The following is a 24,257-nucleotide window of genomic DNA, read 5'->3' as shown; positions in this document are numbered from 1 at the left end:
GAAGTACAGACCTAAAATTACTGCTGAAAGAAAATAGAATGATGCAAATCTAAGGGAAATTGGTTTGGGCTTGTTTTGCTTCTTATAGAACAGCTCCTCTGAGCTTACAGTAGGGAGACTTGAAAAATGAGAACTCACAGCTTGGCGCTTAAGACAAACTCTGCAAATTGTGCTGTGCTGAGTCTGTCTGCTCCTAACTGTAAGGGAGACCTTTTAGCTACCACACAGAGGCAGTGTAAGTAATTTATTTAGGCAGCTATGCAGTCCTGGAACACATAACATTGATGTTGATAGACCTGCTGTATTTTCTCTGGTGTTCTCTTTTTAGCTTTTTGCTTCTGAGGTATTCTTATTGAAGTACTGTCATTTATTAACCATTTGTATTGACGCTTTCTGAATTTCTTCCTTTATGCATCATTTCTTATCTTGTACCTGCTATTATTTATATTTTTTCGTTGTTGTTGTTGTTTGTTTCGTTTTGTTTTTCCTTGAGTGTATGAGTATCTACTCTCCAAAGACGTTTTATCAATGTCTGGTTTCTTCCTCTGATAACTGAACGTTCTGCTGCCTTTGTCAGACACAGTGTGACTGTGACTGAAGTATCTCCTACTTTTTTTCTTTCTTGCCTCTTACTGTTTCTCTTAAATCATTCATCAGTCTCAGTGGCAGCTAACTTGTAAACTATTCCCTGAAGCTTGCTATCACTTCTGCTATAAGTTTTATGTCGATTCTCTTTGTTTTTAAATACAATTTTGTTTTCTCTATATTTTCTAAATGTCTACTTTACAACTTTTTGAACTTCTGTTGTCAATCATCATATAACAGATTTCTGTAACTGTAAACTCCATTGGTGTCTGAGTTCTTCCTTCCCTCATGAATCTGTCAAGCGTCTAAACAGTTAAATTTTTATTGTAGCCCTGTCATTCCAGATCTCATTTCTTTCTCCTTTTCTGTAATTTGCAAATAACTTTTTGCAACATGAGACTGTATGTTTTTTTAACTGGGATTTTTAAAGTAATATATTTTTGTCTTGGGATAGACAGAAGGTGCAGTTTTATTAACTCATGTGTAATGGGTGTATGATGTCTTAATCCATGGTAGCTTGGTTGTATTGGAAGTAGTTGTTTGTTGGTGTTTTACTGAGAATCTAACACACCAAAACTGTTTTTGTTTTTTTTTTTCTTTACATATAGGCCTTAAACAGTCTTATGTCTTTAATGAAGCTTATGGGTCCCAAACACATCAGTTCAGTACGAGTGAAGATGATGACTACTCTGAGAACAGCTCTAAGATACAAGGACGACTTTCCAGAACTGTGTTGCAGGTGAATGATCGTGTTCTCAAGCAGTGACAGACTTAACATTTGTCCTTGAATGCACTTGTTTTGTTTTAGACAATAATCCAAAGCACAGAGCTGAAATATTTTACAATACTCTTCACAATTCACCTAAAATATGTTTATGGAGTGAAGAATCATTGATTACTATTGTTTTTGTGTATTTTCTTGTGTAGGGCCTGGGACTGTTTTGTTCGAAGTCTGGATCATTCATACCTTGGCTCCTTGCTTAGTCATGTGATAGTAGCTTTGCTGCCTCTAATACATATCCAGCCAAAGGAAACTACAGCAGTATTTTACTTTCTCATAGTTGAGAACAGGTACTATACAAAATATTTTCACTTCATTAGCTCCTGTAATAGGAATTGCACTGAATGAAATTTGTCCAGTACTGAGATGAGAAAACTTAGCATTTTTCTGTGAAGTAATAACTTGTTTTATAAAATTTCTACTTGAAATTTCAAGGAGATTTTGAAATTTGACAAATGATACACTCATCTGAAAAGATATTCTTTCATTGACCTCATTAAAAAAATATAATGGTGTGGCCAAGTTACAACCTCTTCAGATTGCTTCCCCTGACATCACTACTGAGCTTGATTTCAGGTTCTGTGTTGTTATTGGAATGGAAAACAGTTTGCTTCTACAGGCCACACAGACAGAATAACAATGACTGCTAACATTTATCCTAAGGTGAGGAGAAGTATACAGACTGGTAACAGGAAGGAAATGAAGTCTGTATTTAAGTATTTTAAAAATTAGAGTCATAATTATGGAAAGCACAGAATTTATCACATCCTTTTTGCAACTGATCGCACCATCAAAAAAAAAAAATCAAAGTGTATTACTTATTTTTTTTATTATTATTATTATTTTTAAGATTTAAGTTGTCATGACTTGAACTTTTAAGCACGGTGTTGAGTCTTAATTTTTCATGTTATTTTTTGTAACAATATTCTCTAGGAATGGTCAGAGTTTATCTTTTGATTACTTTCACTGGGTTTTAATTTTCCTTGCGTTTATCATACCAACAGTTAGCAAAACAAAAGAAGATGTTTTGAATAATAAGGCTTTTGTTGTAGCCTGTGGCAGCAAAATTGAAGTAGATTCCTTCATGTTAGTAAAAGAGAATTCATTTTTCAGTCACTTGTTTTCACATAAGAAAAAGTGAAATTGGTTCAAAACGACCCTTTCAAGTAAGGAGTATGGGACCTGATGGAGGTAAATGGCAACTTTGAAAGCAATGAAATTCAAGACAGAGTAATTTAAAGCATAGAGAAGAAGTACCTGTATCTTCTTTCACTAAAAACAGAAATAAATTGTTTTATATGTATACATAAATGCAAAACTATGTGGAATGTTTTTCTGCCTTTCAAGTTTTTGTTTTTTCTAGTTAATATAATTTATTGCTTTAATTTAATGGTTTTTCATGAGCTTTCAGATCCAACTAATGTTTGAAATGTTCTTTGCAATATTTCTGTAACTATTAGGGATACAGTACGGGACTTCTTACATGAGATATATTTTCTGCCTGACCTTCCGGAACTAAAGGAAATTCAAGTAGTCCTTCAGGAATATCGAAAGGTAGAACTTCCTTTATTTCTTTGTTTCTACTGCCTCAGATGGATTCAGGTGGAGTAAGCAAAATGTTCTTAAAATCTTGTTAAGCAAGAACAGTATTTTTTTGACTCCACAACAAAACAGAATTTGTGTATCAGAGGAATGTTTTATAGCTTCTCTGAATTCAAACTTAGCAAAAAGATAATTTTTTTTTTTTTTTTTTAGATAAAACAATTTATAAGGTTAAAAAAAAAAAAGGTGGTTGACTATGGAAATGAATTTGTTGCTAAATTCATTACTTTTAATTTAATCCCACATCTGTGTTCTCTTTTGAGGTAACTAAACCTGTTTATTTTTATTACTACTTGGTAGTCTATCCCTTGTGCTTCCCTTCTGAAGGCAAGCTAAAGAGATAGGAAATAGCAAGTGTTTAGTAGAAATGTTTTTGTTTGTTTTTGAGTACTAACATAGCACCTTTTAGCTGAGAATGTAGGTAGTAGAATAGATGTTTGTATGTCTCCTTTCTTATGTTCTTTGAAATGCTGCTTAACTGTGTTCCTGTTAGATTTGATTTGAATTTATGTCATGTCTTGTTCAGGAATCCTCCAAAAGCACTGACTTGCAGACGACGCTGCAGCTGTCCATGAGAGCTATTCAGCATGAGAATGTGGATGTTCGTATCCATGCACTTACCAGCCTGAAAGAAACGTTATATAGAAATCAGGTATTAAAACCCTCTTCAGTTAATTTCAAGTGTACTAAGAGGAGCCTCTGGACCACCATCTTTAATGTTACTGTGTTTGCATGAGCTGTGTTATTCTCCTAAATTTATTAATCTAAATGTTACTTAATATGAAAGGCAGAAGGGATTCTTTTCCATTCTGTCACCATATAACATATAATTTAAAATCCTTCTTTATTGATGCGGATTCAGCAAGGATATTGGTATATTTCTTATCTAAGATGCCAATTTCCTCAGTTCATTTTGAGGGTTTGTTCTTTGTTAGAATATGGTATAGCTTTTGCATTAAGAGCAAGAATTTTTATGAGATTACAGTATTTTAAAGGAAGTTATATGTGACTACTTCATGCCATTCATTTTTTATTTTTCTTCCTTCTTTGCCCATCAAGAAAAGCTTGAATCTGTTGATCACGTTCAAATAAATTATCTGGACGTGTACAAACTGCAAAGATATTGCTTTACTAATCTATATGTTTATGATTGGGTTATAGTTATGAAAATAACAAGATCTGAATGACAAACCTGACATCATGGGCAAATAAAATCTGACATAAGAGATGACAAATGTTGTATAAAAACCTGTCTTTCTCTCTTTTTTTTTTTTTCTTTTTTTTCCTTAAACTTCCTAGGAAAAGTTGGTGAAGTATGTAACAGACAGTGAAACCGTAGAGCCAGTCATCTCTCAGTTGGTAACTGTACTTCTGATTGGCTGTCAGGATGCAAATTCTCATGCCCGGCTACTTTGTGGGGAATGTTTAGGTGAACTGGGAGCCATAGACCCTGGCAGGCTGGATTTTTCAACGAGTGAAACTCAAGGAAAAGATTTTACATTTGTGGTAAGAGGTTTCTGTAGTATTTCATTCAGTATTAAATGTTTGTGGGATTTAATTTGTTTATTTATTTTAAATGTGTGGGACTAGGAAACCTCTTAGCTTTAAGCTCTTAGGAAATCTCTGCCTGCTTTGTCATCTAAACCAGCTTAGAGACAGACTTCGAAGTGACTATCTGGAGATTAAAGATACAGCTATTACTTTGTTGTAATAAAATTGGCTTTGTGTTTGTGATTGAGGCTGGTGTGGAGGATCTGAATTTTGCCTATGGATTACTGATGGAACTGACTAGAGCATTTCTTGCTTATGCTGATAATGTTCGTGCTCAGGATTCTGCTGCATATGCCATTCAGGTAAGATTCAATGTTAGCTGTTCTTTTATCTTCACAAGTTACTTCCTATCACACTGAACACAGAATGATGCAATTTTAAATATGTACATTTTGAAGTATGTGTTTAAATATTTGAAACATCATCTAGTACAGTTCTAAATGGCATTGTAAAAAAAAAATACAGGATGCAGGATAGTGATTTTTTTCTTTGAATTCCTCATTGCTCACTTACCCCTTAGAATTCAGGGGAGCTGACGAAAAGAAGTATGTTAGTGAAAGCATAAATTTGTTTTTGTTGTGTTATCCTAGGAGAGATATGGTATTTCAGAAGTTACTAACAGTCTATACATAGTGATTCAAGGTGTAATTCAAAGACTGCTGACTTAAAAATTGTGCATGTAGGCAGAGGTGAAAAACAGCAAGTATTCCTAGGAGGGTTTCTGCTTACTCCTCTAAAGAGGCAATAGAAATCAAGTATGCTCTAATTTTAAGACAGTAGCCTTCTGTGCTGGTTTGCTAACTCCAGGCTGACTTTTTTGTTATTTTTTTTTTTTTTTTTCATCTTTGTGAAAGCTACAATTTCACAAGCTTTGTGAAAGGAGAATTTCCTAGATCCAGTAGAAAATGGCCCTGTATGGTCAGTGGATTAAACTAGTTCCTGCATCAGAAGGATTCAGACTAACTTCTAGACCTTGTTTATTGGCAGATGTGAAGGAAGTGAGATAATGTGGCCCAAGCACCAACTAAAGAATCTAGAAAATCAATAGTTTGTTAAAATCAACCCATGGTTAGTAATAACATTCATCCAAATCTGGATGAAAATTTTGCAGTTACAAAATTTTTAACTTCAGCATTCTGTAATTTGTATCTCATTACTTTTGTGTGTACACCAGTTCTCTTTATTGCTGCAGTCATTAAATATTTTTAATGCTAACTTATTCATATAAACTGTGTCTTTACAGGAGTTACTGTCTATTTATGACTGTAGAGAGACAAACAGTGACTGCCCAGGCTCCAGGCTTTGGAGGAGATTTCCTGAGCATGTGCAGGAAATCTTGGAACCTCACTTAAATACACGGTAAGGGACAACTCATGCAATTTTTTAACAAAACAGTTTTAAGACTATTTATCTTCCAAGCAGAAATTAGTTTTAAGACTTATTTCAACAGCACTTGGAAGTATACTTTAAAGTTCTGGTAGCATGTTAGATTGTCTCATTTCTAGATGTTCTAGAATAAAAACCTGTTGACTACTGAGAGTGTTAATTGTCATTTTCTTTAAAAATTCAGAAAAGGAAATCATAGGATTCCAGCTGGGGAACTTCATAGTGAGCAGCGTGCTGTTGTTTTTTGTTTGGTTGGTTGTTTTTTTTTTTACTATATATATTTATTAAAATACTACTTCATTAAATATTTTAAAATTACAGGTACAAGAGTTATCAAAAGGCTATAGATTGGTCAAAGATGAAGAAGCCTATTTACCTAAGCAAATTAGGTGACAATTTTGCAGAATGGTCAGCAACTTGGGCAGGTTACCTTATAACAAAGGTAGGAGAATAAGTCTGCTTTATATTGGTATATGCAAAACACAACATTTTAACTGAACTTCAGTTTCTGAAAGTATGGGATGGATGAGAGAAATCTCTCTCTTCTCTGGAGGCCTTTTATAGTGCATAATGCAGACTTCTTGCATCATCCCGGTAAAGATGCACCTTTCTTTCCTTAGCGCTGTTGCTTACTGGGCAGATTTGATAGTGTGAAAGCCAGAATTCTAGGAATTTTGTCCAGCTGCATAGCTGCAGGCACTAAGAAATATCTCTGAAAAGTGTCTGAAATTCTTCTGGATAACCTTGAGTTATTCTGAAAGATTTCTTCACTTTCCCAGAGCTCATAGCACACAGAAAGTAATTATCTGTCTTCGTTGCTTTCTTTTCCCCTTTCCAACATCTAGGTGGTCCATGGCAGTTTAGTATCTAAACTCATCTCTTTCTATTTCAAAGATAAGTTGATTGTCTTTATAACTTCATACTCTTTTCATGCTTTAAGTGCAGAAGAGAGGCTCAAAGCAGTAGTAGGTTCTTAGTCTGGAGTTATTTGGTTTTGTTTTTTTTTTTTTTCACCACTGCCAGTTCTCACTGGTGTAAAAGACAAGGAAGAGTGGAACATGCAGGCAATACTTGCCTATTTTTTTTGTAGTATCAGCAATTCATACACACAGTGACAGCTGTCTGGCATCTCTGTTGCATGTTTAAGTCTGAATTTTTTGTTGGAGATGAGTATCTTAAATTCTGCTCCATCAAATAATTTTGTAGTTGTCAACAAATAGAAACCTATTAATTATTCAGGCATTTGTAATCATGCTTTTCTTGAAAATACTGTTTTTCTGTAGGTACGACATGATCTCGCCAGAAAAGTTTTTGATTGCTGCAGTATTATGATGAAGAATGACTATAAAGTGACAATTTATCTGCTACCACACATCCTTGTTTATGTTTTGTTGGGATGCAGTCAGGAGGACCAACAAGAGGTAAGATGTATCAGTTGTTCTTAATGAGAACTTTCAGGAACTCTTCTAAGAGCTGATCAGCTCTGCAGAATTACTGTAGACTTCCATGAACAAATTGTATAGGTATCAAACAATTTTTTTTGACTTCTGTATTCCATGAGTTTCCTTGATTCTTGTGATTATTTCAGTGGGGCTTAGGAGAAGAGCTACTATGTCATTAATTATGATTACAGTAATATCAGGAGCTGGAGTAGTACAAAGAGGAACATAGTGCAATGAAACAAAGGAATTAATTGAATCTGTATGCTTCTGGGAATATAAGTCTGCAATTTTTTCTTTCCCTTGTATACACTTAATCTTGTAGCTAAGCAAATTCTAACACAGAGCAGGAGTCAGACGTGTCCTGTAGCAGACCAGAGATAAGACCAGCAAGTATATCCGAGAGTTAATCTTCCCTTCAGTTGGATTTAGCAGAAGTTGAAGAGACTGGAAAATATGGGTTATATTCCATTTGAAATTCTGAAATTAAAATACTTGTGTTGAAAGATTCTGGGTGTGTGGAAGTGTGCAATTAGGAATGTAGTAACCTTTCTTGTATGAACGAGTACATTGATAACAAGTGTCTGTCATGTATGTTAACGCATTGTCTGCTGACTGAAATGATCAGGAAGCAGGTCTTTCAGCATGTTATGTACTTAAATAAAGTACATCTGTAATGTAGTTAAGGTAGTCAATAGTTAAGTCAACTATCATTTGATTTGTGCTTGCAGCAGAATTACAGCAGCATTCATTGTGTTTTGAAACCTAAAATTCCAGTGATCGTGATATTTTCTGAATCTAAGGGTGTGCTTTCCAAAGAATTCATTATCTAGAATCTTCTGATGACTGCTGCTTGGTTTGTTATTTTTTCCTCTTAAAGTCGCAAGACTAACAGTTTATAAATAAAACCAACATTATTGAAATATACAATTAAAATATTTAGTACTTTCATTTATTTAATGTTAACTGCAGTTTCCTAATATTTTCATGTCTGTATGGTGCTTCTGTCTTTTATCACATTAATGCCTGTGTAGGTTTACATGGAGATTATGGCTGTTCTGAAACATGATGATCAGTGTAGCAGGAGACTTCAAGACAGTGCATCTGATCTAAGCCAGCTGAGCACGCAGACAGTGTTCTCCATGCTTGATCATCTAACTCAGTGGGCTAGACACAAGTTTCAGATGCTTATTGCTGAAAAAAATACTAGCAAGTCTAGCAAAGACAGAAATGACCTAAAAAGTAAGTGATGCTTGTTTCATTTAAAATACCATTTACATTCTTCAAATAAGATGTTCCACTTCACATTATGACAGTGTAAGAATGTGATTTTGCTAGAGTGTTACTCTTCTTTGATTTCTTACTGTCCTGTTGTGATTTCCTCAAACCCAGGTGATTTCATTATTTTGAGTCCTATTTTAAGGAACATTGAAATTATAAAATGGAATGTTAATGTTTTGATAGCTTTCTAAACATTCAGTTTATTGCATACTGTCTTGCAAGATATAGGAGCTCAGCAGTATTGTTTTGTAATGAATTTACTGTTGACAGAAAAATGTGTTAAATCAGTTTATCTCACTAAATTTTGAAACAAGTTAAGTAAATGCTGATGCATAAGGTAATTCCCACAAATGGAACCTTACTGACAGACTTCTAAAAACGATTTTATTTTGTAGCTTCAAGCGAGGACTATGGAGAGTATCAGAACGTGACACGCTTTTTAGACCTGATACCTCAAGATACACTGGCTGTGGCTTCTTTTCGCTCGAAGGCTTACACAAGGGCTGTGATGCATTTTGAGTCATTCATCACAGAGAAAAAGCAAAACATTCAGGAGCATCTTGGATTTCTGCAGGTCCTGTAGTTCCTTTGAGCGTTTGTTTTATTTTAGAATAAAAATAGACATATAGATGAATAAAATTTTGTCAGATTATTCTTTAGAATGGGAAGAAAAAAGATGTACACGTGCTCTTGCAGTTGAATGCAAGTGTGTTTGTGATCTTTCACCAGTATGTAGTATTTGCCTTTACGTGGCATGCTTCCTTTATTTGAAAAGGAAGGAGAAAAATCTAGAAGATTGTAAAATCTTGAAAATAGTTGATTTTTTTTTTTTTTTTTTTTTTTTTTTTTTTTTTTTTTTGGTTATTCTTGTTATTGAATGCCTGGCTTTTATTCCTTTCAGTTAACACTGTCTTTTGTCACAGAAAGCACAGCCAAGTATAAAAATAACAGCAACAAAAAAAGATTGGAAGAAGGCTGAGTAGTTTATTATGAAGTTGAGAGAGAGCTAATACTAAGGATGTTCAAAAGGATTCTATCTGTTTTTAAGAAATACTTTAACCTGTGAAATAAGCCTCTCATCGTTTATATTCCACAGTTCAAATTTGCAAAACTGTGTCGTATGATGCTTTTCCACCATCAGTAATCTGCAGCTTCATATATAATTTTAGCATAGGATATTTATTTTGCCATTTTTCAAAAAACTTGTATTCTTATTAAGGGCTGAGATCATGACTGTTGCAATACACTAAACAAAAGAAGGGCTCATTATTGGAATTGAAAAAAAAAAAAAGCAGAACAAAAAAGTACATCAAAACTGATGTTTACAGTAAAACTTCAAGCAAAAAGCTTCTGCAGAGTAGTTTGCGTTCAGAGCAGTTTGTGTTTTCAAGAAGATGAGTGATTCTGAACACGTTATATACAAAATACCTTCTTGTTGTGTAAGGAGTTGTTATTGATGTCCATTTCTCTTCTTGAATAAAGAAATTGTATGCTGCAATGCATGAGCCAGATGGAGTAGCTGGAGTGAGTGCAATTCGGAAAGCAGAACCATCTCTCAAAGAGCAAATCCTCGAACATGAAAGTATTGGCTTGTTAAGAGATGCCACAGCCTGTTATGATAGGGCTATCCAACTAGAACCTGATCAGGTAAACAGATGACAAATTAATATATTTATATAATCTTCCACAATAAGGTGATTAACTAATACATACAAAGACCAAAAAATACCTCTTGAGTATATTCTTGAGAATATTTAAGTAAAATATGACTTAAGTAAGAGTTTTCTGGGACAGTTGCTGAGTGATGTATTATTATTTGAAAGTGTCTTATCAACTGAAACAAATCTCTTATTGGGTTCATTCTGTAATTTGCAGGCTTTGGTTAATAGTTGATGATTGTTTTTGTCCGTATTTGTTTCTTTTCCCATTTTTAGATTATTCATTACCATGGTGTAGTGAAGTCCATGTTAGGCCTTGGTCAATTATCTACTGTAATTACTCAAGTGAATGGAGTACTTGCAAACAGGTAATATGATATTTAATACAATGTTTAATTGAGTAATATGTATTTCTTGTATTAATCTTGTTTATTGCTAGTCATCTTCGTGCATTACCAAGCATTTAAGATTTATCAAGCATATTCAGCTAGCATTGTGAAGCTAGACAACTTTAACTACTTTGTCTATAAATTGCTTATTTTAAGACTTTCCCAGATGTTGGTACATTATCTGAGATGCATGCAGTATTGAGACTACTTTAAAAAACAGAATCCTTCATTTCTCTGTGTCTTGTTACTTATTCCATAGCTATTCCATAGTCTAATAGGATAAATAGTTTTAAAGCTAGTAATCTTTAAAATGTACCGTAGAAGTCAAGTACACTACCTGGAAATTGAATTTGTGAGATCCTGTTGTATAGTTCTTATTTTTTTTCATCAGTGCATAGTGCATATCCTTTGGGTTTACTGGATTTTAATAAAAGCAAAGCTTCTTTCACTTCTTTTAAAGCAAGACAGAATTCATATAAGAAATATTTACTGTATTTCTAATATAATATAAAATAGAAATAACATATAGGGGAGAAATGAAAAAATTAGTTCTCTTGTTTTCTTTGAATAGGTCTGAATGGGTTTCTGAATTGAACACATACAGAGTTGAAGCAGCCTGGAAACTGTCACAGTGGGATTTACTGGAGAATTATTTGGCTTCAGGTAAGCTATGTCAAAATAAGAATACTCTCTTGTATTTCTGACCAAGTGTATCTGTTAGCCTAAGTTTAAATCAAGGGGCAGCTATTGCAATTGCTCAGCTGTGGATTTAACTGGGAGGAGGATTGCTCCTGACGGTCTTCTAGATTGTGGGAATGTATTTGATTGTGAACTATATAGTCTTTGAGTAGGAATTCGAAGTGAGTACCAAGATCAAATTTCTTATGAGTTTATTTGGGGTTGCAGTTGTGGAGTGGAATTACTGGGTGTTTCTAAAATGTATTTAATTATTTCTGAGAGAAAGTTACTCTGAATATTTTCAAGTGGTATGGTAATACAAACCAGCATGTTCAGGTTAAGATGCAAAAGAAGCAAAGTTTTAAGAGGCTTTTTTCTCCTCAAAGATGTGAAGTCCACTGCTTGGAGTGTCAGATTAGGACATTTATTACTATCGGCCAAGAAGAAAAATGAAGTCGCATTTTATGAAACGCTCAAGGTTGTTCGAGCAGAACAGATTGTGCCCCTTTCAGCAGCGAGCTTTGAAAGAGGATCCTATCAGCGAGGATATGAGCACATTATCAGGTTTCTCATTTCCATAATATATCACTATTTTCAATCTTAGAAATGACATAATCAAATTTATGGTACCAATACATATTAACTGTCATTCTTTTGCATACTCAGCTAACGGGCAACCTTTGATTAACGGGGAATTTACTTTCCTCATTTAATTTCCCCATTAAAAAAAGTATTCACAAAAAAAATAAAAATTGGCTTCAGTCTTTAAAAACCAGTAATCAAGTTTATGTAATCATCGCGTTATTAAAAAATCAATCATTACATGGCATTCTTGACATAGCACTTATAGGCCAGTAGCTACCATGGGCTTAACTTCATTAACTTAAGAGCATAGTTTTTGATGTATACAATGGCCTAAAAGCATTCAGAAAAGAATTAAGAATTGAAAGCCCATCCCTTTTAAGTAGCTTTTAATCAATTTTGAAGTAAGCAGGGTTTTATATTAAATTAATATTTATTGAATATTTTTAATTAAAAAAAAATAATAATTCCTTTGCACTGTAGATGCATCTTTATGGCAGGACCTTGCATGAAACAAGTCAATTAACATACTTTTAGAAAGAAAATAGCAAAACCTATGTAAAACTCGTGTGTGTGTGTGTGTGCATACATGTGTATATACGTACAAGCAATTTTCAATGACTTGTTTTGTTTTTATTTTACTACCACAGGTTGCATATGCTCTGTGAGTTGGAACATAGTATTGGACCATTGTTTCAGCAACCAGATGGTGAACACAGTAGAGATTCCCTGAATTGGTGTGCTCGTATTGAAATGACCCAGAACTCTTACAGAGCGAAAGAACCTATTCTAGCACTAAGAAGGGCTTTGCTTAGTCTTAGTAAAAGGTGAAAGCATGACTGTTTCTTATATCTCGTTGCATTCTCAGGCAGGTTCTGGCTTTTTGTATGCATGTCAGAATAGAGAAGATAAAACTGTAGAAACTTACGTTATAGACAAAAGCAGGCCTCCTCCTATACTTGTATTCAAAATGTAAGGAAGTGTGTTTTGTGTAGGAAAGACAAGAGAAACATAGGAAAAGAAAAGAAACATTAAAAGGAAGATTTTAAACAGTTGCTGTATAGTATGTAGCTCATCATGAAATTGGATTTGTGTTTCAATACTGTGCGACATTGTGAAGCTGTGTTTGTGACTAAAATTGTTCATTTTCTACAAAAATGTCTTGGCAGCCAGGATTACAGTGAGCTTGTTGGTCAGTGTTGGCTCCAGAGTGCTAGAGTTGCAAGAAAAGCGGGTCATCATCAGACTGCATATAATGCTCTTCTGAATGCTGGGGAATCTACACTCTCAGAACTTTATATAGAAAGAGCAAAGTGGCTCTGGTCCAAGGTAAACAAAATAAGAACTGAATTTACTTTCTTACATGCAAGTAAATAATTTTTAATCTTGAAGGAAAAAAAGGTATATGATCAGTCTGTGTAAGATAAAATACATCAGCTGGGACTATAAACATGTTCTGATTGCAGTTAAGCCATGGGAAGTTTTTGGCATCCAACTGCTCATCCATAATTTTTTTTTATCCGTTGACTTTTCTGGCAGCTGGGTATGAAACTGTTGGATTACCTGCTTCTGTCAATGCAACCTAGAGGAATTTAATTTTAATAGTAGATCACTTTCAATTTCTATCATTTTTACTAATTAGAGAGAGGCAGAAATGGGAGCAATTACAGTGCTATAGATCTAACAGGACAATGATGCAGAGATGAGGAGACATAAGGAGCATTTGAAGACAGTAACATTCAGTGACCACATGCAGAATGTTCTGGAACACTCAAGAACACAATTTTACTTTATTAACAGCTGTAATCTGTTTTACATCTCTCTTATTTAAACTATCCAAAATGTTTTCCTCTTTCCATTAGGGTGAGGTTCACCAAGCACTTATTGTTCTCCAGAAAGGAGTGGAGCTATGTTTCCCTGAGAATAAAGCGCCATGTAATACCAAAAATCAGCTCGTCCATGGTCGGGCAATGCTGCTAGTTGGTAGATTTATGGAAGAAACTGCTAACTTTGAAAGCAATGCAGTTATGAAAAAGTATAAGGTAATTCAATATGCTAAGTGTTAACAAGGCAGTAGTTTTTAATAACATGTCTTTTATCATTATGTTTCTGATGATGTTGACCAAACATATCAAGTGGTTTATCAGTGTGTAAATCTTGTAAAGATCTAACTATCTGAATTAACTTGAATATAAAACATCAATCTGGAGAAATCTACAATTCCAAAGTAAGGGAGCTAGGGGATACCTAGTATAACTCTAAGTGAAAAATAAATAAATAAAATACAGGAGTTTGTGGATTTATTTTTTTTTAATGCACAAACAAATGTGAATTTCCCCCTAAAATATGCAGACTGCTCTAAAAAGGCAGTGTCATTCCTCATTGTTGTGGTTGTCTTCAATAGTGATATAAAACTGTTCTGTGCTGAACTGTGTAAAAACACTAATGCTTAAGCATTCTCTACACTATTATATTGGCCTGGGAAACTAGTGTTGGGGAATGGATATGTCACTTGTTTTTGGTATAATTTATGCTGTGCAATTCTGGTGTTTCACTTTTTCAAAACCTTAAAAAAGCACAGATTTCATTGATCAGCAATTTTATTTTTTTTTAAATATTTTAGTTGAGAAATCTTAAATCATCATGGTTTATATTACTTTGCTGTCTCTTAGTCCAAAAAGTGCTTTAAGAATAGATTTCTAGTTTGCACAAGCATTGGTCCCAATTCTGGATTCACAATTAAGAGTTTTCTGCACAATTACTATTTCTCTGCACATACTTTGCACAAAAGTAACTAATACAATAATTTTGTTTCTCTGACAAAGTAATTCTTTTTTTGTTACAGGATGTTACACTTTTGTTGCCAGAATGGGAAGATGGACATTTTTATCTTGCTAAATACTATGATAAATTAATGCCAATGGTAACTGACAATAAGATGGAAAAACAAGGAGATCTGATTAGATACATAGTTCATCATTTTGGGAGGTGAGACAACAGGAAGATGACGATTATGTATTTTGGGAATACATTCTTGCAGCAGCTCAGACTGACTCCTAATGTTATGCAACAGTGAAAGAAAACACTACATACTTGATTTAATGAACAACTTGCTTTATTTCTGCCTTCTTATTAAGCAATTGTTGTCTTAATATGTAGGATAGTAAGTTAAATATTTCATCTGTAGTTTTGATTAATGTAAAACATAACCCGTATGTACTAGTAAGCTTTTAGTTGTTGCAGATGCACTAAAATGCTTAACATACATTTGTACTCCAGAATGAATATATAACAACTAAGGATATTATATTTGTATTGCTTCTTGAATTTATTGTTAACATATTGTGACTTCAGCATATAATTACAGGTCTCTACAGTATGGAAACCAATTTATCTATCAGTCAATGCCAAGAATGCTATCTTTATGGTTGGACTTTGGAGCAAAAGCATATGAGTGTGATAAAGGTAAAACTTTTTTTCAACGTTGTATTTCCTGTATCATGCTTTTATATAAATGATCAAAAGAGCAGTGAAGTGTATTTCTGATGGATCAGCTATCAGAAAATCGCATCTTCTGTACATACAGGCAGTTTGATGACTGTGCCTCTTTCACATCAATAGACCTTGTTTCTCAAAATGTTAATTCAAGCTAAACTGAACTATCTATTAACTAATTGTATAGCTTTTATAGATTCATTTGCATGTAATGAAGGTGAAACTCTCTCAAAAAGTCATTGAGTGTTAACAAAAGCATGTCAAGCACTAAAGAATACAACAGATCCGTTAGTAATTTAGTTTTGAGAATACTTGCCCGTACAATTATTTATAGTATTTTATTGTGTCTTTATGGTTTTCATTGCATTTTTAAACAGTAGTTAGTGGTATTTGTGTTGCTTTTACAATTCCAAAATCTTCCTTCTGCTGTTTAAGAGAGATCTTTGTAGAGAAGACTGTTTAGAAATATTTCAAAGATAAGCACAAAAAAGGGGGAATTCTTACACTCATATTTGAACATCTTATATCTTATATTCTTTTGAGGTGTGGTTTTGTTTTACTTTAAGGGTGGAGAGCTTTTCCAGTATTGTTTATTCTATGTTTCTGGTGTCTGTGCTTATTTTGCTTCCATCCCTGCCTGTTAGGCTGATTAATGAAATGGTGTATATATTATGTTACTGTCTGATCTGATAAAAATAACCTTATAGTAGGAGTTTTTTTTTTCCCTCATGAAAATTACTAATAAAATGTGTTTCTGTATGCTTGACTTAAATGACTTGATATTTCAGGTGACAAAAGTGATGAAATCTTACTGTCTTGTGTTTTTCAGCAAGTCGTTCGGAACGCATTCAAATGAAAAATGATTTGGCTAAAATAAATAAAGTGATTACAGAGCACACAAATCAGCTAGCACCTTATCAGTTTCTGACAGCTTTTTCTCAGTTAATCTCCCGAATCTGCCATTCTCATGATGAAGTCTTTGCTGTTCTGATGGTGATTGTTGCTAAGGTGTTTCTGGCCTACCCACAGCAAGCAATGTGGATGATGACTGCTGTGTCTAAGGTGCCTTGATAAGTAAAGCTACGCCTTTATTAACTCTTAGAAATCTAGGTCAAATTGAGCGTTTTAACTGCTGCAATATGGCTTCTTGGAATAAGTCATCATGCTGCAATAGCACCGGGTTTTATTACAGTCTAAAGTTCAGAAATTTCAGATTAAATCTAGCCAGTAGGAATTGCTGACTTACATCCTGAATTGGATGATTTATTCCAGAAGTAAATTTGAATAACAAAAAGCTGATGAATTGGGTGGTTATGGAAAATAGATTTTGTTGTTTTTTAGTTGAAATAGTTCTTCCAGTTTTATAATCAAATATTCACTCCTCTGTCGATAAAAATGAAGTAAATATATTGCTTTTTTTCTAAAATGTGCCTGGCAATAGAGTAATTTAAAAGCAATTTAGAAGGCATGGAGCACTCTGTTTCTGTTAGGCTTGTTAAATAATATTCAGGATATGCTCACGTTCTTGAATATTTTAGTCTTTATGTTGTGAGTCTCCAGGGAATGGTTTGAGAAGAGAACTTGAGTGTGCGTACACACATAGAGTGTTTTACTTGAGTGTTTGCAAGTTCAGGCACAAGATTTCAGATAGAGAACTTCCACTTGAAGGTATTCAATATGACAGTCAATAGAGGAAATATTACTGTTACTACTGGAATTTTTGTTCTTTTAGGAATCTTTTTGATTGATTGTTTCATAAATTTTAACTTCCCTCTTTTTTCAGTCTTCGTACCCTATGCGTGTCAATAGATGCAAGGAAATACTAAATAAAGCTATCAACATGAAGGAGTCCTTAGGAAAATTTATTGGAGATGCAACACGCCTTACGGATAAACTCTTAGAACTGTGCAACAAACCGGTACTAAAAATAAATAAATTAATGCATCTAATAGAATTATTCACAAATGTTTCACAGCAGCTTCTTCCAATAGCTCACATTAACCAGTACATCACCTTAGAGTAATTTCTGTTCTATTGTAGCCACTTGTAAAAGATTTTTCGTAATAAAAATATTTTAATAGTAGAAAATAGTTCTAAATGAACATCCTTTAAGTACATAGCAATACATTTCCAAATGTTTTACTATAAATATAACCTGGCTTTGTTGTGATAAACATATGAACTTGATAATAAAGGTAAAATTACATAAACAATTTCATTATTATGTATTTATGGTCAGTGAAAAAGATATGTTGTAAAGGCCAGATACATTTATTTTGGACCACATCCATTTAATTTGGAATGAAATTTGTAATTTTTCAGATTATCAAAAGTTATTACTGGTGTAAAATTGCAGTTATACTCTATATGTTTAACTTTTAAACAACTTTTTTTTTTCAGGTTGATGGAAACAGCTCAGCATTAAGCATGAATATTCATTTCAGAACACTTAAGAGATTGGTAGAAGAGCACACATTCAGTCAAATTCTCATTCCATTACAATCTGTAATGATACCAACTCTTCCTTCAATTCCTGGTACACATGCTAACCATGACCCTTTTCCTGGATGCTGGGCTTACATTGCAGGCTTTGATGATACGGTAAGCCTCTGTTTGGCACCTAACTTTAAATTTCATGTTAAATAAATATACTTTCAGTTTATCTTCTCATTTTGCTAGGAATAGAGGAATGAGTAGGAAACTTCATAATTACTTTCATAGAAAATGAGTGGGTTCTGTCTTAGTAATTGTGAGATGGATATAGCCTTCTAATATTTAGGTGAGGTTTTGGTCTGAGATCCTGTAGCACCATGGAAGTGCTAATATGACAGGTTAAAGTGGTCTATTAAAAGTAGATGTTTTATTTTGTATGATCTGATACGAGGCTAATAAAAAAAAATTCCATCTCTTCCTCAGGTAGAAATTCTTGCTTCCCTTCAAAAGCCAAAGAAGATCACTTTAAAAGGTTCGGATGGGAAATCTTATATTATGATGTGTAAGCCTAAAGATGATCTAAGAAAGGACTGTCGGCTCATGGAATTCAACTCTCTTATTAATAAGGTTTGAATTAAACATTCAGGTCCATTATGCATAAAATGCTGAACTATCAAACAACAAAAAAAAAAGGGGGGGTGGGGGAGGGAAGAGCTTTGTTCCTAATGTTGAGATAAAGCTCCCAGGAGGAAAAAGTAAACCGTTGCAAAATATTTCTTCAATCGTGACTGATAATGCATAATCTGTTACAGAGTTGTGAAAACAATTGTATTTGCTCTACTGCAGATAGTATAGCTTAGAATTTTATATTATGGATTGTGACTGGAAAACAAATGTGAATAAGATGGTTAATTTTCAATATACGCTTCCGTCCTGTTATTTGTTATTCTCATTTTTTCTTCTTTTTTGTTTTTTGCCAACAGTGCTTAAGAAAAGATGCAGAGTCACGTCGGCGAGAACTCCATATACGAACCTATGCAGTTATTCCATTAAATGATGAATGTGGCATAATTGAATGGGTGAACAATACTGCTGGTTTAAGAAATATCCTAATAAAACTTTATAAGGAGAAGGGTAAAAAAAAAATTATTATACAACTCTTGATTGAGGGGAGGATAGAGGAGAGAGAAGAGAGAAAGAGAAGGATGTTTAAGTTTGGATGTGATCCTGGGCTGCCTGCTCTAGGTGGCCCCATTTGAGCATGGCAGTTGGACAAGTTGACCTCCAGAGTTCCCTTCAAACCTAAGCCATTCTGTGATTCTTACATTTTGTGTTTTGTTAAAAGGCTTTTGCCTTTATTAGTAAACAAGATAAACAGCAAGGAATCAGACTAGATTCAGGCACTGTATCTCTAACTATCTGCAATATACTATTTGTGTGTGTAGTATATTTTTACTCTTAAGTGGAAGGTAACTGGCACCTGTCATGAACAATTTCCTTATCAATTATCTGTTAACATAATCATCTTTATATATTCTCATACTGTTGGCACTTCTGCTGAAATGATTGGCATAATTGCATAAGAGAGCCGATGCAGCACCGAATAATAGAAAAGACTGTGGAGTTCTACTTCAAATTTGGTCACTTGTTTCTCATTTCTAGTACATTTCTGTGATATGTTGTACCTCATCTGCTGTTTCAGTTAGCATTATCAATTTTTATTTGCTTTCTAGCACCCCACCAGCTGCACATTCTGTAGGTTATTTTTCATTTATTCATTTTACTTAAATGTTTATCATATCTAAAATATCGTACTGTAATTGCATGTATGAGGCTTTATTTGGGGGGATTTCTCTTGCCTAATTGAGGAGGTCTGTTACAGGTATCTATATGACTGGAAAGGAACTACGTCAGCATATGCTTCCAAAGTCAGCACCTTTGTCTGAAAAGCTGAAAATGTTCAAAGAAGTCCTTCTGCCTCGTCATCCTCCTGTTTTTCATGAATGGTTTCTTAGAACATTTCCTGATCCTACTTCATGGTGAGTGACTGGGATTGGGCTAGCTCAAGAACATCTATTTGTCTATTTCACTAAAAATTAATGATGCTATTGAATGAAGACATAATCAGGGAGGTGATTTTGTCTAATATATCTATTCTTATTTGCACAGGTATAACAGCAGGTCTGCCTACTGCCGTTCTGTTGCAGTCATGTCAATGGTAGGTTACATACTTGGTCTAGGAGACCGTCATGGTGAAAACATCCTGTTTGATTCTTTGACTGGTGAATGTGTGCATGTAGATTTCAACTGCCTTTTCAATAAGGTGAGAAATGGCATCTTGCTGCACTTGCTTTATATTTTACTTGCATGTAATTTTGTAAACATCTACAATTGTTTTCTTTTTTTTCTTCTAACATATTTGTTGTGTTCTGTCTTGCATTTTGTTTCTTATTTATACACAAAAATATGTGACACGTAAAGAATATATGCACTGCATTAATGGAAGCCAACTTTCTGATTATGCCAGTATCAGATGAAATAGCCCCACATTTTTTGTTTGTATTTTGTGACTCTCTCCACTACCACTTTGTAACCAAAGATGTAATTATCACATGCGAGATCTTGTTGTGTGAAGGCTTTCTTTGTGTTCCTAATGTTCAGCACAAAAAAAATCCTAGGGTTCTGTAAAAAGAAGAAAAATTATGATCAGAGTGGGATTTGGAGTTTTGATGTTTCTGCTTTAAAAAAAAAAAAAAAACAAGCTTTTGGTTCAGAACATCATGCATATGCATATAGCATACCCTTTTGTATCAATTAAAAGGGAGAAACTTTTGAAGTTCCGGAAATCGTGCCTTTTCGTCTCACACATAACATGGTTAATGGAATGGGTCCAATGGGAACAGAAGGTCTCTTCCGAAGAGCTTGTGAAGTCACAATGAGGCTTATGCGTGATCAAAGGGAGCCTTTAATGAGGTATAGCAACTGTTTTTGCTTAAAGCTCTGAAAAACTCTCCCTAGTCTAAACATAGTAGTTCCTTAGAATATTTCCTGATCCTACTTCGTGGTGAGTGACTGGGATTGTGCCAGCTATAGTAGTATGCTAGTTCCAGCATGTCTGTCATGCAGCTCAGTCTTACAATGGCATGCAGTTAAATATAAACCTATAGAAATACTCAGCACAAACTTTAGATTCAGTGGTTTGTTGCTACAAGTAGATAATGCTTATATATATTCAAAATTTATTCATATTACTAAAGTTCTTTAACTTACCATGTAGCCTTTGTGGCTCTTCCTGGCTTCAGTGTATATTTACATTTGACTCAAAGTAAACTGTGTTCCAATATTTGGCAGAAGTACTGCTTCTTGTCCAGTGATTTCAAACCTTTTTTATTTTTTGTTTATTTCTTTAGTGTCTTAAAGACTTTTCTTCATGATCCTCTTGTGGAGTGGAGTAAGCCTGTTAAAGGGAATATGAAAGCACAGGTGAACGAAACTGGAGAAGTTGTCAATGAAAAGGTTAGTTGAAAACAAACACAGCGTAAAGAATTCAAATGTTACTTGTCCATTGCAGTTGCAATTTGTATTTTCTAATTGAAAACTTATTTTTCCTTTTATTCATTTTCCTTCATTTTAAAATTACTCTATTTTTTTCTAATAAGTCTATATTCCCTTTTGTTTTTATTGGTGGAGAATATAATTTATGTATTAAAGAACCAAGCAAAATAAAATTTATAACTTTGTCATGAGTATTACTAAATCATCAATAATATCAACAGAAAGCACAGGATAGGCAAGGCTCTTGCCTTTCTGTGTTCTAAGACAGCGTGTGCTGCAGAAGTGATGGTAATACCTGAAAAGCATTCTGCAGGTCCTTTCCAGGGATGTTTTGTGCTTTCTGTAAGTACCTTAGAAATATGTGCCTTGATATATGTCAAGGAATACTTTATAAAAATTAGAATTTAATATTTACTGTTTATTTTGTAGGTGCTGATAAATACTGTACTATTTATCCAGAATAGAGTTTTCACAAGCTAGTTTAATTTTTTTCCTTCTGTAAAAACCTGCTTGATTTATTTATTTTTTTTTTTCCTTTATAAGGAATATCTAGTGAAAAAGGCTGATCATATAATAGATGAAACTTAAGAAGCACCTATAAACAGAGCAACTAAGATAAGAACAAACTAAGGAGGTCATTCTGAAAGTAATGCCTGCTATTTACTTCTATGGAAACTATACAGATACAAAGAGCACAATAACACTATTGTATAGAGCAAATTCTCAGTTAGAAAGCACTATTTTTCAACATTGTCACCGCCATTAGCAGTGAACCTACATGCCTCTCTTGTAACTATCTGCATCCGCAGAGTTGCCACTGATGAAATGCAGCACCTCACTGTGCTCACATCCACTGTTTGCTCTCTGTCAGAGTGCACCTCTGCTGCCATTTGTCACACAGCAGCAAAATATTACAGGATATTGGTGGGAAGGTTCAAATTCTACTGCTATAGCCCCAACATCCACCTCTGAAGTCATGGGCTGACATAATACAACAGAAGGCATGACTTTCAGAGCAGTCCTCGTACCGTACTGAAGCTGCATTCCAGCAAAAAGCTTAACTGAGTTATTTGAGCGCAGAAAATCTCCTTGTCTTCAAATAATTGCTGACAAGGCAGTTTCTACATAGCTTTTCATTTTGTTGAAGGACCACCCACATAGTTACATATGATAACAGTCTCTTTGGATAGGTGCCAGTGTTAGCTTGAAGTTTAAAAGACGATGTGAGTTTAATTGCTATGAACTGGCTACTCTAAGAGGGCCTCAGAACAGTTTACTTTGAGTTGTTTTATTTTCCGTTCCTAGTAATTTTGGCCTAAGTTTTCTACTCATCTCCTTCAGTTTTATTCAGAATTAAAAAAAAAAAAAAAAAAAAAAAAAAAAAAACTAGGAGAGCTTGCATTTATTAATAAGTAGTTTTGTGAAATAAAACACTCTAACGTTTCCCAATACTTTTGTATAGCTTTTCCAGTCTGTTCTGTTAAATTTTATCTGTAGAATTTAAGGCAAAAACTGTAACTTGACCAGTAGTCTGTTCATTTTAAGTGATAAGCCTTTCATTGGTACAGACATTTGGGTTTTGTGTTAAATTAGCATGCTGGCTGCAAATATCATAAGACTTCAAGATGTGGAAGTCCATGAGCAATTGCAATACTCATTTTTCTTCCTTTTTTTTCTAGGCCAAAACCCATGTCCTTGATATAGAACAAAGGCTACAAGGTGTTATTAAGACTAGAAACAGAATAAAAGGATTACCCTTATCTATTGAAGGGCATGTTCATTACCTCATTCAAGAAGCAAGCGATGACAATCTGCTCTGCCAAATGTATATGGGCTGGGCTCCATATATGTAAAACTCATGAACGGTATTTCTCTGAAGCGAACAATTGGTGAAGCAAGCTGTGATATTCTTAAGAAGGTATTAATCAGCGTCAACTGGTTACTTGTATTTTCTGATTGTAAGCACTGATACTGTCTTCTGATCTATCTGAAATCTGTGTAGAGTACGCACTTGCAAATATGAATGCGCTTATGCATTCTTTACATATTAAAAGTTAAATAGACTATACAAGTCTCTGCAACTTTCTTAGGCACGTACCTACTCTGAATATATTCTTGGTACTGAAAGGATGCGTGGTAACTTCAAAAATACTGTATATTTTTGTAAAGATTTTCTCACTCTGTTTGGCTGTAGATTAGAAAAGTTTGCATTAAATTTCATACTGCTAACAGTGTGAAGTGGTGTTTTCAGCTTCTTCTGTGTCTGCTTCAGAAAGCTGTTTGTTTTTTTTTTTTTCGTAAGTAGAACTTGAGTATTGGTTTATTTAAATTTTATTCCATATTGCCTGATATCTGAAAAGAGTGGCCCTATGTCTTTTTTTTTTTTTTTGCTTTTCTCTTAAAACAAACAAACAAACAAAAAAAAAAAACAGCATTTGAGATCTTCAGACTTCTCATGAATAAATTAGGGGAACGTTATTGTGTTCTACGATCGTTTCCGTAGCCTTTGCCTGGCGCAAAGTGGTGAGCTGAGGACCGCAGCCGAGTGCCTGCGACAGCAGTGCTGCAGGCAGGATGGTAGCACCTGTTACAGTAACACACATTCAGGTTCCTGAGAGTCCTGGACGAGAATTCTGAACCGTCTTGAAGAGAGTGGCAATAGTAAGTGCTTTGCTTTCGGCCGGCCTCGCAGGGGCGGGACGCCGGGCGCCCGCCGCGCCGCGTTAGCGAGACACGGAGCTGCGGGCGGGTTGCGGCGGGCGCCCGGCGGGGGCGCTGCAGCGCACGCCTCTTTCGCCCGCCGCTCCGCCCGCCGCTCTCGCTGGTCGGCGCGGGGCGCTCT

General features: G+C 34.5%; 1 protein-coding gene across 1 annotated transcript in view; it reads left to right on the top strand.

Annotated features, from left to right (window-relative positions):
- Positions 1–23,649, top strand: part of ATR (ATR checkpoint kinase) — a 38,154-nt gene extending 14,505 nt beyond the window's left edge. The window contains exons 18-47 of the mRNA XM_085233278.1: positions 1,194–1,324; positions 1,513–1,656; positions 2,827–2,920; positions 3,495–3,620; positions 4,268–4,474; positions 4,708–4,821; positions 5,763–5,878; positions 6,227–6,347; positions 7,189–7,326; positions 8,379–8,586; positions 9,021–9,199; positions 10,108–10,272; positions 10,560–10,651; positions 11,244–11,335; positions 11,737–11,914; positions 12,583–12,759; positions 13,102–13,261; positions 13,795–13,974; positions 14,778–14,920; positions 15,300–15,397; positions 16,257–16,489; positions 17,211–17,345; positions 17,828–18,028; positions 18,344–18,487; positions 18,844–18,994; positions 19,743–19,899; positions 20,030–20,183; positions 20,682–20,833; positions 21,271–21,376; positions 23,095–23,649. Coding sequence (XP_085089404.1) covers positions 1,194–1,324; positions 1,513–1,656; positions 2,827–2,920; positions 3,495–3,620; positions 4,268–4,474; positions 4,708–4,821; positions 5,763–5,878; positions 6,227–6,347; positions 7,189–7,326; positions 8,379–8,586; positions 9,021–9,199; positions 10,108–10,272; positions 10,560–10,651; positions 11,244–11,335; positions 11,737–11,914; positions 12,583–12,759; positions 13,102–13,261; positions 13,795–13,974; positions 14,778–14,920; positions 15,300–15,397; positions 16,257–16,489; positions 17,211–17,345; positions 17,828–18,028; positions 18,344–18,487; positions 18,844–18,994; positions 19,743–19,899; positions 20,030–20,183; positions 20,682–20,833; positions 21,271–21,376; positions 23,095–23,268 — 4,470 coding nt within the window. The 3' untranslated portion in view covers positions 23,269–23,649. The remainder of the gene's footprint in view (positions 1–1,193; positions 1,325–1,512; positions 1,657–2,826; positions 2,921–3,494; positions 3,621–4,267; positions 4,475–4,707; positions 4,822–5,762; positions 5,879–6,226; positions 6,348–7,188; positions 7,327–8,378; positions 8,587–9,020; positions 9,200–10,107; positions 10,273–10,559; positions 10,652–11,243; positions 11,336–11,736; positions 11,915–12,582; positions 12,760–13,101; positions 13,262–13,794; positions 13,975–14,777; positions 14,921–15,299; positions 15,398–16,256; positions 16,490–17,210; positions 17,346–17,827; positions 18,029–18,343; positions 18,488–18,843; positions 18,995–19,742; positions 19,900–20,029; positions 20,184–20,681; positions 20,834–21,270; positions 21,377–23,094) is intronic.
- The last annotated feature ends 608 nt before the right edge of the window (positions 23,650–24,257 follow it).

This window comes from Meleagris gallopavo, chromosome 11, assembly GCF_905368555.1.
Source record: "Meleagris gallopavo chromosome 11, MGAL_WU_HG_1.1, whole genome shotgun sequence".
NCBI lineage: Eukaryota > Metazoa > Chordata > Aves > Galliformes > Phasianidae > Meleagris > Meleagris gallopavo.
Note: the sequence above shows the minus strand (reverse complement) of the source record. Positions and strands in the feature narration are given on the sequence as shown.